This window comes from Sesamum indicum, linkage group LG11 (genome assembly GCF_026168435.1).
Source record: "Sesamum indicum cultivar Baizhima isolate 11 linkage group LG11, ASM2616843v1, whole genome shotgun sequence".
NCBI classification, from domain to species: Eukaryota; Viridiplantae; Streptophyta; class Magnoliopsida; order Lamiales; family Pedaliaceae; genus Sesamum; species Sesamum indicum.
Window position 1 is genome coordinate 4316984 of NC_142667.1, and position 11524 is coordinate 4328507.

Genomic DNA, 11524 nt, shown 5'->3' on the forward strand with positions numbered 1-11524 from the left:
AATCTTGAGAAGAATATGTACCTTCAGACTCAATTACGGGGAGAACCCAAGTAAAAAAATAAACTAAAGAAGCTGAGTTTAGGTAAAAGAAAAAAGAAAAGAAAAACAAAATAACTCCTCAGAGTTGTAAAATAAAAATGTCAAAGCTAGTCACACAACGAATGCATTTTGAGCAATTACAGGAACCACCAAAACCAGTTTAGGCTTTGTTTCTACAGTCGAACAAACAGCTAACTGAATATAAAGCTCTTATCAATGACACATTTCTTCAATGTCCTAAAATTTTGAACAAGCAAACGGCTGAGATATCTAAAGACCCTGCTTCCATCAATCATATTCTCTTCAACAGATAACCCAGCAGGATACCAATTAAGCCAACAATGATGACATACATGAGTGGGATACCACCTTGGCTTTTGTTACCTTGACGTCTCAACAGCTCCTGCGCACCATCAGCAAATGAATAGTTAAGTAAGGTTACTTTAAAGGCATAATTTCAAGGGCCACGGTTGCTGCCTCCCAAGGCTCATTCTACACAAGCACAATCATTAAATATTTCTTACCTTCCTACCAAATACCAATCAGGATGTATTGTCACCTCCAACGTAAGGATTACATTTAATACTAAGTGAAAAGCACACATACCCACATACAATAATATTGAGGCACAATGCATGCCTCCGATTTAGCAAGAGCCAAAGCTAAATATCCATCTAGTTCAGCTTTGCTTTCTGTATTATACCCCTGTTTTGGTCAGCATGAGCTGAATCGTAGAAATTTATTTCTACAATTCACAAGTTTACCAGCTACTTTAACAATGATGGATCAGGGATTTCAGGAGGAAATGGACATTTCTCTGTATCTGAATAGACAATAGTATGGTACTTTTCAACAAGATTGGTCACGTCAATAGTTCTTGGCATGAGCACCTGGGCTGGATCTAACTTCCAAAGTTGGCCAACTCAAACTCATGGAACCACCAAAGTGAGAGGGCCTATTGGAAATCAAACCATTCTTTTGTAGGGAGACCATGAAACCTGGATGGCTTTATAATGCAGACCCCAACTTTTCTTTTTAGATATAAAAAATTGCTTTTAATTTCTCATGGTGTCTATTCCCATAAGCAAAATTGTCCACTGAAGGGAACTCGGAAGTGCAAACAAGTCATATTATTTCGGTTTCTCAGTACTTTAGTACGTAGGTAGGTGTCTTAAAGATAACTAGTTAATGAGGGAATACATGTGTTGGAACAAAGGAACCAAAAAATCAAGGATCAGAAAATGGAGAACAAAGATTACCAATTCTTGCTGAAGTTTGTTATTTTGCTGAATAGCAAAACGTTTCTCCTCGGTCAGCTTTGAGATCAGGGCCTTAACCTACAATTGAAGCCAAAACTAATAATAGTAAGGCACTTAAAAAAGACGGCAAAAAAACAGTCAGAAACTTGTCATGCCCACTAGGGCCACCATATGCAATTACAGAAGAAGACATGAGCACAAGAACCAGAAACAAAATTAAATTAGATAAATAGTGATACGGAATTTAAAGCAACCAAAAATGTAAGATATAACCTCTGGTGTGCTTTCCTGCGGTTCAAAAATTGATTTTGACGTCTGCAAAGGAATTAATGAGATGAATTATGTTAAACACCTTCTCTGATTGTTGTGTAACACATGCTATAGCAATATAGACAAGGTCTAAATACTTACCATATTAAAGTCAGAAGCCTGATTCAAAGTCCCATTGTCTGATACTGAGGCCCTAGGGGACGACCCTTCTTCTGACCCTTCCCGCACTGGTGAAGGTGGTTGAGGGGGTGGAACATATGCAACTCTCAATTTGCATTCATCCACTTGATTTCCCGAATCTTTGTTGAACTAATACACAGATCATGTTTATATGATTTAGAATCCTTGATTAAATATTCATAGCTGAAACTATCTAACTTAGCAGTAAATAATGCAAAAGAAACATAAAATTACCATATCAGGAGTAATATCTTTTGCAGTAGTCCCAGGGTTCACAACTACGCTCTGGAGGAGAAACTTGTCCCTGCATTGCATATCTGGTGGAGCCTCCTTTTGGGCTTGCATCGTAACTGAATGGACAAAACAACTTAAGAGTTCAATATCACTACTGTCAAGTCCCTGCTAATAAATTTATCTTATTAATCATTTCCATCCTTCAACATTTAAGTAGCTAAACTTACAGACTTAAATCGAAATTTACATGTATATGAGTGTGGCATGTGGCAAATTATATAAATATGTGCGGGTGGGTGGGTGTGCATTCCCTTTGGTTTGCACAACGAACAACTCATCCTGAGGGGTAGAGAGAGAGAGGGGTGAACGGAGAGAAAGAGAGAGACCTATGACATCACAAGTGGAGCGAGGCATCACGACTCCTGTGTTTGGCCTCACACAATACTTCTTCGGGTTCGTAGTCTTCACCTGCATATTTAGATACAACACAAAGAAGCCGAAGGCAAAAATCAACCACCTCTCAAGGGCATTTCTTATTTGTTTTTGTGTTCTGGCAATTTCCAGAATGAATAAACATGGAAAAACAGACATATCCGAGAGAAGGCGGAAATAAAAAGAAAAAGGCTACCTTGAATGCAACATAATTATCGGACTTGTTGGTTAATTGCATTGAACATGAGATCTGCTTCTTCAATTCGACTATCACAAAACAAAATGCAAACAAATTAATAAAGAAGCATGAAAATCAGAAAAAATCAAAAGCACAGATCTAACAATTAAATTAACCTCGTCCCCCACTTTCTCCAAAACACATAGAACCTTCTAGACATAATCTCTGAACAGAAAACTTCCTACTTCCAACACACACGGAAACACCAAAAATTTCCAAACATAAACATAAAAAACGTCACGCACACGGGAATTGAAGCTCGAGCGGTTCAATTTGGAGGAGGTCGCCGGTACTCATTTCTATGCGGATCGCTGATCTATCCGCCAACTAATTGATCGTGTGGAGCTTTCCGGCGCGTCGGAGCTGCTTCCCTGCGGCCTAGATTGATTCGCGGCACCGTCTCACGCCGAGAGGCAAGGTTAATTAAGAGCGGAATGGAACAAACAGAGATCTGGGTTTCCAAATATGTGGAAATTTTGCCTTGGCCTTTTCCAGTTAGAGAGAGAGAGAGAGAGAGGAGAAATAGGCAATCCTTTCAACCAAAGTCGCATTTTCCAAGTATAACTTGCGACATACTTCAAATTCGGTGTGGTAGGTAGCACCATAGCAGTAATGGGTAGATGAGTACGTGAGCATATTTATTAATTATTATATTACCCTTTTTATAACAATTTCTGAAGGCTTATAAATTAAGTTCTCCTATCATCGATGCCTTAATTTAGTGAACAATGTGTTTTAGTTCTATCAGATATATATAAGTATTTGTCTTATTTTATGTAAGTTATGAAAATTTATTTACATTCTTATTGATATATTGATTGAATCGATGTAATATTTTTTTAAAAAAATAAAATTTTACTTTATCATATATAAATATGAATTAAATTAAATTAGATTTATTATATTTTTATATATAAGAAACTATCATCCATGTTTAATGTAAAATAATAAAACTAATGAAACTCTTTTGAGATATTAATATAGTTCTTAATCGACGGATCGCACTCGATGTGTTTGTTAATTTAATTTTTTTTATTATATTTATTTAATTAAACAAAAAATATTGAATAATTAATCAATATTGATGAAATAAATCAATTAACTTTTAATGAGTTAAATAGAAAAATTATGATAAATTCATTAATTAAAAGATATAGTTATTTAAATAAAAAAAATAAGTTAAGTAAAGTAAGGCTATTTTAAAAATTCTAAATTTTATCTGCCAAAATAGTTACTCTGATCACCTCGCACTTAATAAATAGTATAAATTGAAATCCATGATTATTTAAAATTTAATAATCGAATATACATTCCGTACTTTAATTTGATATAAAAACTTAACTCAAGCGTAATGTTTTTGTAAAATTAGATCAAATAATTAAATTAATTATTTTTAAAAATACTGAATATAAATAAATAAATATTAAAATAATACAATATTATTAAATAAAATTAATAATATTTTTAATATTGTAAAAAACTCGAAAACAAAAAATATATATATGGAGATATTGTGAATATTCTTCCTCCCTTTATGCTTTTATTTTTTTGTTTTTGTTTTTGTATTTTAATTCTTTTTTGCTTTATTCTTTCTTGTCATGACTTAATAATATTCATTCCCTTTTTTCTTGCAATTGTTATATTAGCCATGAAATGTACTTTGTGCACGTGTGGCTGGTCCAAAAGCTAACTCCACCTCAATTTTGAAAAAAAAAAAAAAAAATTCCATCATTTTTCAAGAATTATTGTACTTCCCAAAATTTGATATAATTATACGTAAATCTTCAATAATTTAAAAAATCTTTTCATTAGTCAAAATTTTTTAAATTTGGTGATATTAGCTAAAAAAAATTAAACAAAAATGCATATTTAATCCCAATTAGCTTATTATTAACTTATTGTAGTTCAGATTAAATATTTTCTAATCAAAATACTTTTATATACCTTCTCATATACATTATCGTGTGACGACTTATACAGATGGTTTGATTAGAAAAACTTATTTGCCCTACCGTAGGTCAGTAATAAGCTAATTGGAGGTAATATAGATTTTCATTCAATTTTTTTGCTAATACCAACAAATTAATCAGTGGTACTAACGGTAATTTTTTAAATTACAGAAATTTACATATAATTACACTAAATATTATAAAAGAATAATATAATATATATATATATATATGTTCTAGTAAGGTAGAGCTAATTCAAGTGGTTTTAATTGAAATAATATATGCCCTCATTTTTATTTTAAATTAGAAAAATAAAAGTAAATGTTGAATTTCGATATTGAAATTTGAACCACTTGATCATCTATGGTACGCAAACATTATTGTAGCTATTACTGAATAAATCTACATATTTTAAATGTTCTCAAGAACGTGAATCATATGAAATTTGACAAAATAATTAGATAATATAGTAAATATATACCATATATTGGTTTTTAATTATGATAGATATGGTTCAATGTATAATTGGATGGCCGCATATCGAGGTGGCTAAGCGTCTTCTCTTTTTCTTTTTAAAAGTATTTTTAGGAATATATATTTTTTAATTAATATTCTTAGAATAAATTACAACTGGCTCCCCATAATTTGTCATAATTAGAAACACTCATTCGTTGTTTGAAAAATTATAAATCTTTTTAAAAAATAATAATCGTCTAACAAGTACCCGCTCGTGATAGCTTATTGTATAGGGATATTTGTTAGACGACTTTATATTCAGAGGGGTATTTTTATAATTTTTCAAACGATGAATGAGTATTTTATAATTATGACAAATCTTATAAGCCCGATTTGTAATTTATCTATATTTTTATGTAAATTTATGTTTAATTGAATTAACAAATTGATTTGATACTTCATATCTTTTAAGTAAATTTTCTAAAAATAAATTCTGGTTCTGACAATGGAGACTATGCCTTTTTAAGAGAAATTATCATAGTATTTGGATTCGTATTCTAAGTGTTTTGTGGAGATAGCGAGAGAAAAGTAAAGATAAATAAGTATGTGTTAGAAATAGTATATATGTTTGGATTTGTTTTGTAGATAATTTAAAATAAGTATTGTATTTTTAATATTGTACGTTGAGAGATAAAAATTACTTTCTTATTGTCAAATCATGTCTTTTATATATATATATATTTATGTATATATTTGTATATATATGTATGTATTTACGGCAAAATAGTTAAAAATATCCGGATAAAATATTTTTGTATAATGGCAAACATTGAGTATGTTTTAACTCATCCCAAAAATAATTTGAAAATGAAAATAAATATAGTATATAAATTTTGAAAATCTTTGAAAAATAATATGGAAATTAATTTTCAATAATATTTTTCAGCGACATATTTTCTTGATAAAAAGCAAAATTATGTAGCGAAAAAAATAATAATTTTTGTTGGGAAAAAGAAAAACATTTAGCTTACAACATAAAAGATAGAGTAAATTACATCCGATACTATTTGAGTTTAATTATAATCACACAAACTTCCCATATTTTTTGTGAAATTATAGGTGTGCACCTCTTGGCAAACTATTATTGTAATGTAAACCAGGGGTATTGTGCAAAATTTTACTACTAAATAGAGAACGTATTTATAAATTTATAAAAAATAATTTTTTTTTACGTAATTAGACCTAACCTCATAATATATCGGTATAAATTTACCCTAAAAAGTAAGCACTTATTTGGAATTGATGATGTGGATATTTCAACTTTTTCAACAAAGAATAAAATCGCGAGATATAAATATAAATAAAGAAATAGGTATTTGTGTATAAAGTCTTGCCAAAATATTTATGGGCCATTTGACCAGACCTTACGACCGGCAATTAGTGGCTGGTTCACTTTTAGGGTGGGACTGCGTAACAGCAGCAATACGATAGATGTACTTAAGAAAAAGAAAAAAGTACAATTTTTCGTGCCACAATTTTTCACTTTTCATCCTGTTAATTAAGAAATTATCATTTTTAATTCGATATCTTTTAAACTCGTCAAACCTTTTCGTTAGATATTTTAACTGAAAAATGCCATGTATTTAACAGGGGTGTGCATAAATTGATTTAATCGGCCGAATGATCCGAACCGAACCAAAATTCATCTGTTTTTTTTTTTTAAAAAAAATTCGGTTCAATTTTTTGATGATCGGTCGGTTAATTGAATCGAACCGAAAATCAATTTTTTAAATTTTATATTAAATAAAATATTTATTATATATATTATATTATATTTATATATTAATATTAATATTATAAATATATATTATTATTAATGTACACTTGTGACTTGTACTATTAAATTAGAATTTAATTTTGGTATTTTGATATTTGTATTTTTAGATAAAATTGAAAAAATATCACAATTATTTATATATATTATTTAAAAAAAATATTTTTTTTCGGTTTTTTAAACAGAAAAAAACCGAACAATTTTGATTTTTAACTGAACTGAACCGAACCGAACCAAATTTTTGGTTAATCCAAAATTCGGTTCGATTCGGTTAACCGGTTTGCACACCCCTAGTATTTAGTATGTAGCTATCAGAACTTTTACACTTTTTATCTCATTGGTTATGAGATTATCACTTTTGCTCATATATTAAAAAGTAATATTTCCGGTCCATGCATTTAGCGACCACATGAGAAAGGTGTAATGGGATCAAAAGTGTTATTTTTTTTTTAAAAATTATGGAATTAAAAATAAAAATTTCATATCCACCATGGTCAAAAGTGAAAAGACCATAAGTTAAAGGATGGAAAATGTTATTTCTAAAAGAAGAAGAAGAAGAAGAAATTATTCAAAATATGGAAGGTTTCTTGAATGTTTGTTTAAGTAATATCTATCTAAACCAAAATATACTATTCAAAACATAATTCTAAGTTATGAGTGATTGAAAATAAAAGTAAAGAGTGAAAAATATAACGAACTTTTTGTAATTTCAAAAAGATGAGGGATTGAATTAGTAATTGTACTAATTTTTTGGGAAAAAAATTATAATCAACCTTAAAAATAATGTACTCTCTCGAGAGGATATTGTGATTGAACAACTTTAATGGCAGAAAATATTGCAAGATTAAAAGGACCTAAATGTTAATAAAAATAAATGAAGCACTAGATAATAATTCTCAAGTTAATGGACTTTATATCTAATGCCAGCCTGAAGGACCTAAATGCAACCTTTTCAGATAGATAGGGTGGCTGGAAAAATTATACAGATAGACAGTAGGGTTCTATCTGTAATTATATAATCTTCACTGACAACTAACTACTCTTCATTGTGGGGCACTATTGTTGCACTACAGATCACAATACCAATGGAGGGGCTATGAGTTCAAAGACATCAACAATTACATGAAAACCCCACCAATTATGATCAAATTATAAAAATGGTCCCATTATTTAAATAATTACAATGCCACCTCCTATAGTAAATATTCCATTTCATTATACTGACATCTCCTAGCATTCATTGTAATAGAAACAATACAAACTGGGGTGTCAGACTAAATATTCAGGCAATAAAGAGAATCTCTGTAATTTAACCATAATTGAAGGAGTGAGAGTGTAATTATCAGTAACAAAAAGAGTTCTCTTTGTAATCTTCCAGAATCCTGTACATTGTATATTGTAGAAACAGTTCTATAAACAAATATTCAGTAAATACAGCAAATACATCACTATAAGCCAATCAAGGCAGAAAATTTAATGACACTTACTCTATTCCATGAGATCATCAACTGAAGCATTGGACGGCTTTTGATATGAGCGCGCAGTAAACCCGGCATACCAAGCAACTCTCATCAGCTGCACCCCAAGAACCAGCACCCAAAAGCACACTAATCCCCTGATAGCATGCACCATCCATGACGGTGCACCGAGCTCAGGTCCCAGCTTCAGCCCTCTCATTAGCTGCAATAACCGGTATGCCTCGTAGACGACAGGAGTCACTAACCATACCGGTGACTGCCAGTGCCACGTTAGCATCTCTGTGAGCATTTGCACCGATAAAAGCAGAATGTAAGGACCTAATAGAACTGCAAACGAAATGAATGGCAGCTGAGGCTGAATGAATCCTTTATGAGAGGCTAAAAGCATTGCCAGGGGGACGATAAATCCCATTACATTTGCTACCATGTTCCAGAACTGGTAACTGGCAGGCGGTTTGCTGCTGCAACGTTGAGTGCTGTTGTTTGGATGAGCAGTGGCATCTGATATGAGCAGAAAAAGGGACGCGCCGAGATTGAAAATGCAGTCTAGTCCTGTGAGGGAGAGAAGGCTGGCTATGCTGGGACCGAGGAAAATAGATGATATAGGCAGCCACAAGGTGGGAACAACTCCGGTGACTAAGAGGAGTGCTGGGCCAAGAAGCCATAGAGGCCGTCTCAGGTACTGGAAAGGTAGGTTGGTTGAATCCACATTCTGCTTGGTCTTAGTAATTGAAGCTTCTGCTGGCTCGGCAGAAGAATTCATGGTTTCAAAGATATTGCTTGTTTCTTTCAGTAATGTTCCTTCATTCTCAGGAGCATATGTTATTGGAGCAGGTTCCCATGGGGATGTATTTGCATAACAAATGGCACGACGGTTACTACTGAAACATGGTATATTCCTTCTGCTGAGTAGATTATGAGATTTCCATAACTTCATGCTGTTATGATGCAATCGAGAAACAGTAACTACTGGAATACCAGAGGGGAGCTGGGTAACTGATGCCATCCCTACTTTCATGAAATGAAGCTTGCCAAAGGTTGGAATTAAGCTTCAAATTACCTGAAAAGAGGATCGGAAGAGATTTTAGACAAGATTCGATGCAATCTTTTAAGACAAAAACCATAAGTTAAGGACCTAAAATTTGAAGTGGCTGAATCATAAACTGTAGCTACTTTTAAGGGTTTCAACAAGTTTATATACACTAGTTCTTAGTGTCAAACACCAATCTGTACAACAACTAACGCGAAAACATCACAGATGGTAATTAGGAGGTCATTTAAATGGATGGGACACTTAATCATCGGAATACATATCCAGACTTTGTATTAGCTTTTTTCCTGCCATTGTCATATGTGAGATCCAACCGAGGGGCATGACATTGATTCAGGACAAGAATGAAGTCACACTTGCATTAGATTTTATACTTATTATTTTGGTTGAATCTGTAAAAGAAATGTATATCAGGACGAGAAGATGAAGGTTATCCATTGACTTCTTGGGGTTTCGAGCTTCTGACTTTTCACCTAATGGGTCAGAAAATAGCTAACAGACTACAAGATACTGAATTTAATGAATCTATATCAGCTTGCAGCATCATATGATTCATATCCAGCCAAGAAAGCTTCAAAAGCTATCACCCGCAATTTTAACCCAAGTCTTCCTAAAAATTGAAAGCAGTACTCAATTAAGTTCCTAGTACCAAATTCTAGGCAGCCATAGTTCAATTAAAATCACTAAGACTTAAGTGAAGATTCAGATTGTAATAATCTATTCTCATTTGAAGTTCACAGTACCAAATATGATTTATGCATATTCCAATGATAAGTCTAACTTTGACTGGTCACTCGCGACCAACAAAGCAAAATAATTTGTTAGAGCCGCATTATTCCAATCTTTTCTCCATTTTTTTGCCTTGGGTAACAATTACACTACTGAATAACGATGACCGAATATTACAACTAATCCCTTCATCAGTAGCAAAACTACAAAACAACATTTTACTCTAATTTGGCTACTGTCGTGTTTGATCCTCTGCGTATCCTCTGCGCCTAACGTATGCTATCATCAACCACAGTAGGGATAATTAGTTCTACATGAATATATACAAGAAACACAGACTCTATGAATCAACAACTAAAAATAAAATTATGAATAAAAAACTAAAGATGAAGCAATAAACAAACAACAAGCACAGCACAACCGAGATAGCAAACAAAAGGGCTAATACTTTTTATCTTCTAAACATCAGAAGGATCAAAGACCAAGACACAATAGGATCAGTAATAGCATAAAACCCACAATTCTAAACAAGCAGATGAACTCAGTACATAGAATGTCAAATGGGCTTGAAAATTCGATAAATATGAACAAAAGATCCATTAGTTTGAGGCGAAAAAAAGAGTGAAATACTGGATAAATTGAAATCCGAGAAAAGAAGAGTGAACCCTAGTTTTCCTTGTTCAATTGGGATTATATGATGGATAAGAGAGGGCTCACCTCGTCAAGAAACCATAGATGAATTCCAGCAGCGGGCAATCGAAGTTCACGAAAATTTTAAGGTTTGAAACGAGATTCAGACGGTTGAATGAATCATCGTAGCTCAGGTAGACGTAGACTGTTATAACACCAGTACCCGAATCTGTCTGCTGTCAATTTGGCAGTTTCTTAAAATTTACAGTATATGTATATATTATAAAAGAAAATTTTTTGTCAAATCAATTTTCGAATACCTTAATTTATCTTTAATTTTATTTTTTTCCTTTACAAAAATTTGATTAAATTAATAATTTTAATTTTTTTTTATAATCTCAGAATTATATTTCTTTTTTTCTTTTTATAACTACCCATTATTCCAAAGTCTCTCAATCTTACTTCTTTATTTATTATAATTTGTAATTATAATTTATTCTTTTTATAATTTTCTATTATAATTTTATATCAAAATTCTTTTTAAATGCTCGTGGATTTGTGTACGATGATAAATAATTTAAAAATAAAAATAAGAGTCGAAAAGAATTGATCACATAGCATTTGAAAAGATAATTTAACATATATAGGTTTATCGCAAATATTGGTAAAAAAACAAATTTATAAGTTTTAGTTTAAGAGGGTGTTTGGATAATTTTGATGCACTTGGTCACAATACGTACAGTCA

General features: G+C 31.8%; 2 protein-coding genes across 2 annotated transcripts; both read right to left on the bottom strand.

The window, feature by feature from the left end:
• Positions 1 to 100: 100 nt before the first annotated feature.
• Positions 101 to 3185, bottom strand: LOC105173314 (vesicle-associated protein 1-1). The gene is made up of 8 exons (XM_088875833.1): positions 2898 to 3185; positions 2611 to 2681; positions 2369 to 2450; positions 1983 to 2098; positions 1710 to 1877; positions 1572 to 1613; positions 1299 to 1376; positions 101 to 442 (listed from the first exon to the last, which is right to left on the bottom strand). Exons 1-8 carry the CDS (start codon positions 2947 to 2949, stop codon positions 332 to 334), a joined length of 720 nt encoding a protein of 239 aa, XP_088731959.1. The 5' UTR covers positions 2950 to 3185; the 3' UTR covers positions 101 to 331.
• A 5045-nt stretch (positions 3186 to 8230) lies between these two features.
• On the bottom strand, positions 8231 to 11022 carry LOC105173315 (cytochrome P450 family protein). The gene is made up of 2 exons (XM_011095015.3): positions 10867 to 11022; positions 8231 to 9429 (listed from the first exon to the last, which is right to left on the bottom strand). Exon 2 carries the CDS (start codon positions 9385 to 9387, stop codon positions 8380 to 8382), a length of 1008 nt encoding a protein of 335 aa, XP_011093317.1. The 5' UTR covers positions 9388 to 9429; positions 10867 to 11022; the 3' UTR covers positions 8231 to 8379.
• Positions 11023 to 11524: the final 502 nt, after the last annotated feature.

Coding starts and splice junctions, on each gene's coding strand:
- LOC105173314 (XM_088875833.1), bottom strand. CDS start 2,949: ATGAGTACCGGCGACCTCCTCCAAATTGAACCGCTCGAGCTTCAATTC. Junction 1,614..1,709: donor AGGCTTCTGACTTTAATATG/GTAAGTATTTAG, acceptor ATTCCTTTGCAG/ACGTCAAAATCAATTTTTGA. Junction 1,377..1,571: donor CGCAGGAAAGCACACCAGAG/GTTATATCTTAC, acceptor CTTCAATTGTAG/GTTAAGGCCCTGATCTCAAA.
- LOC105173315 (XM_011095015.3), bottom strand. CDS start 9,387: ATGAAAGTAGGGATGGCATCAGTTACCCAGCTCCCCTCTGGTATTCCA.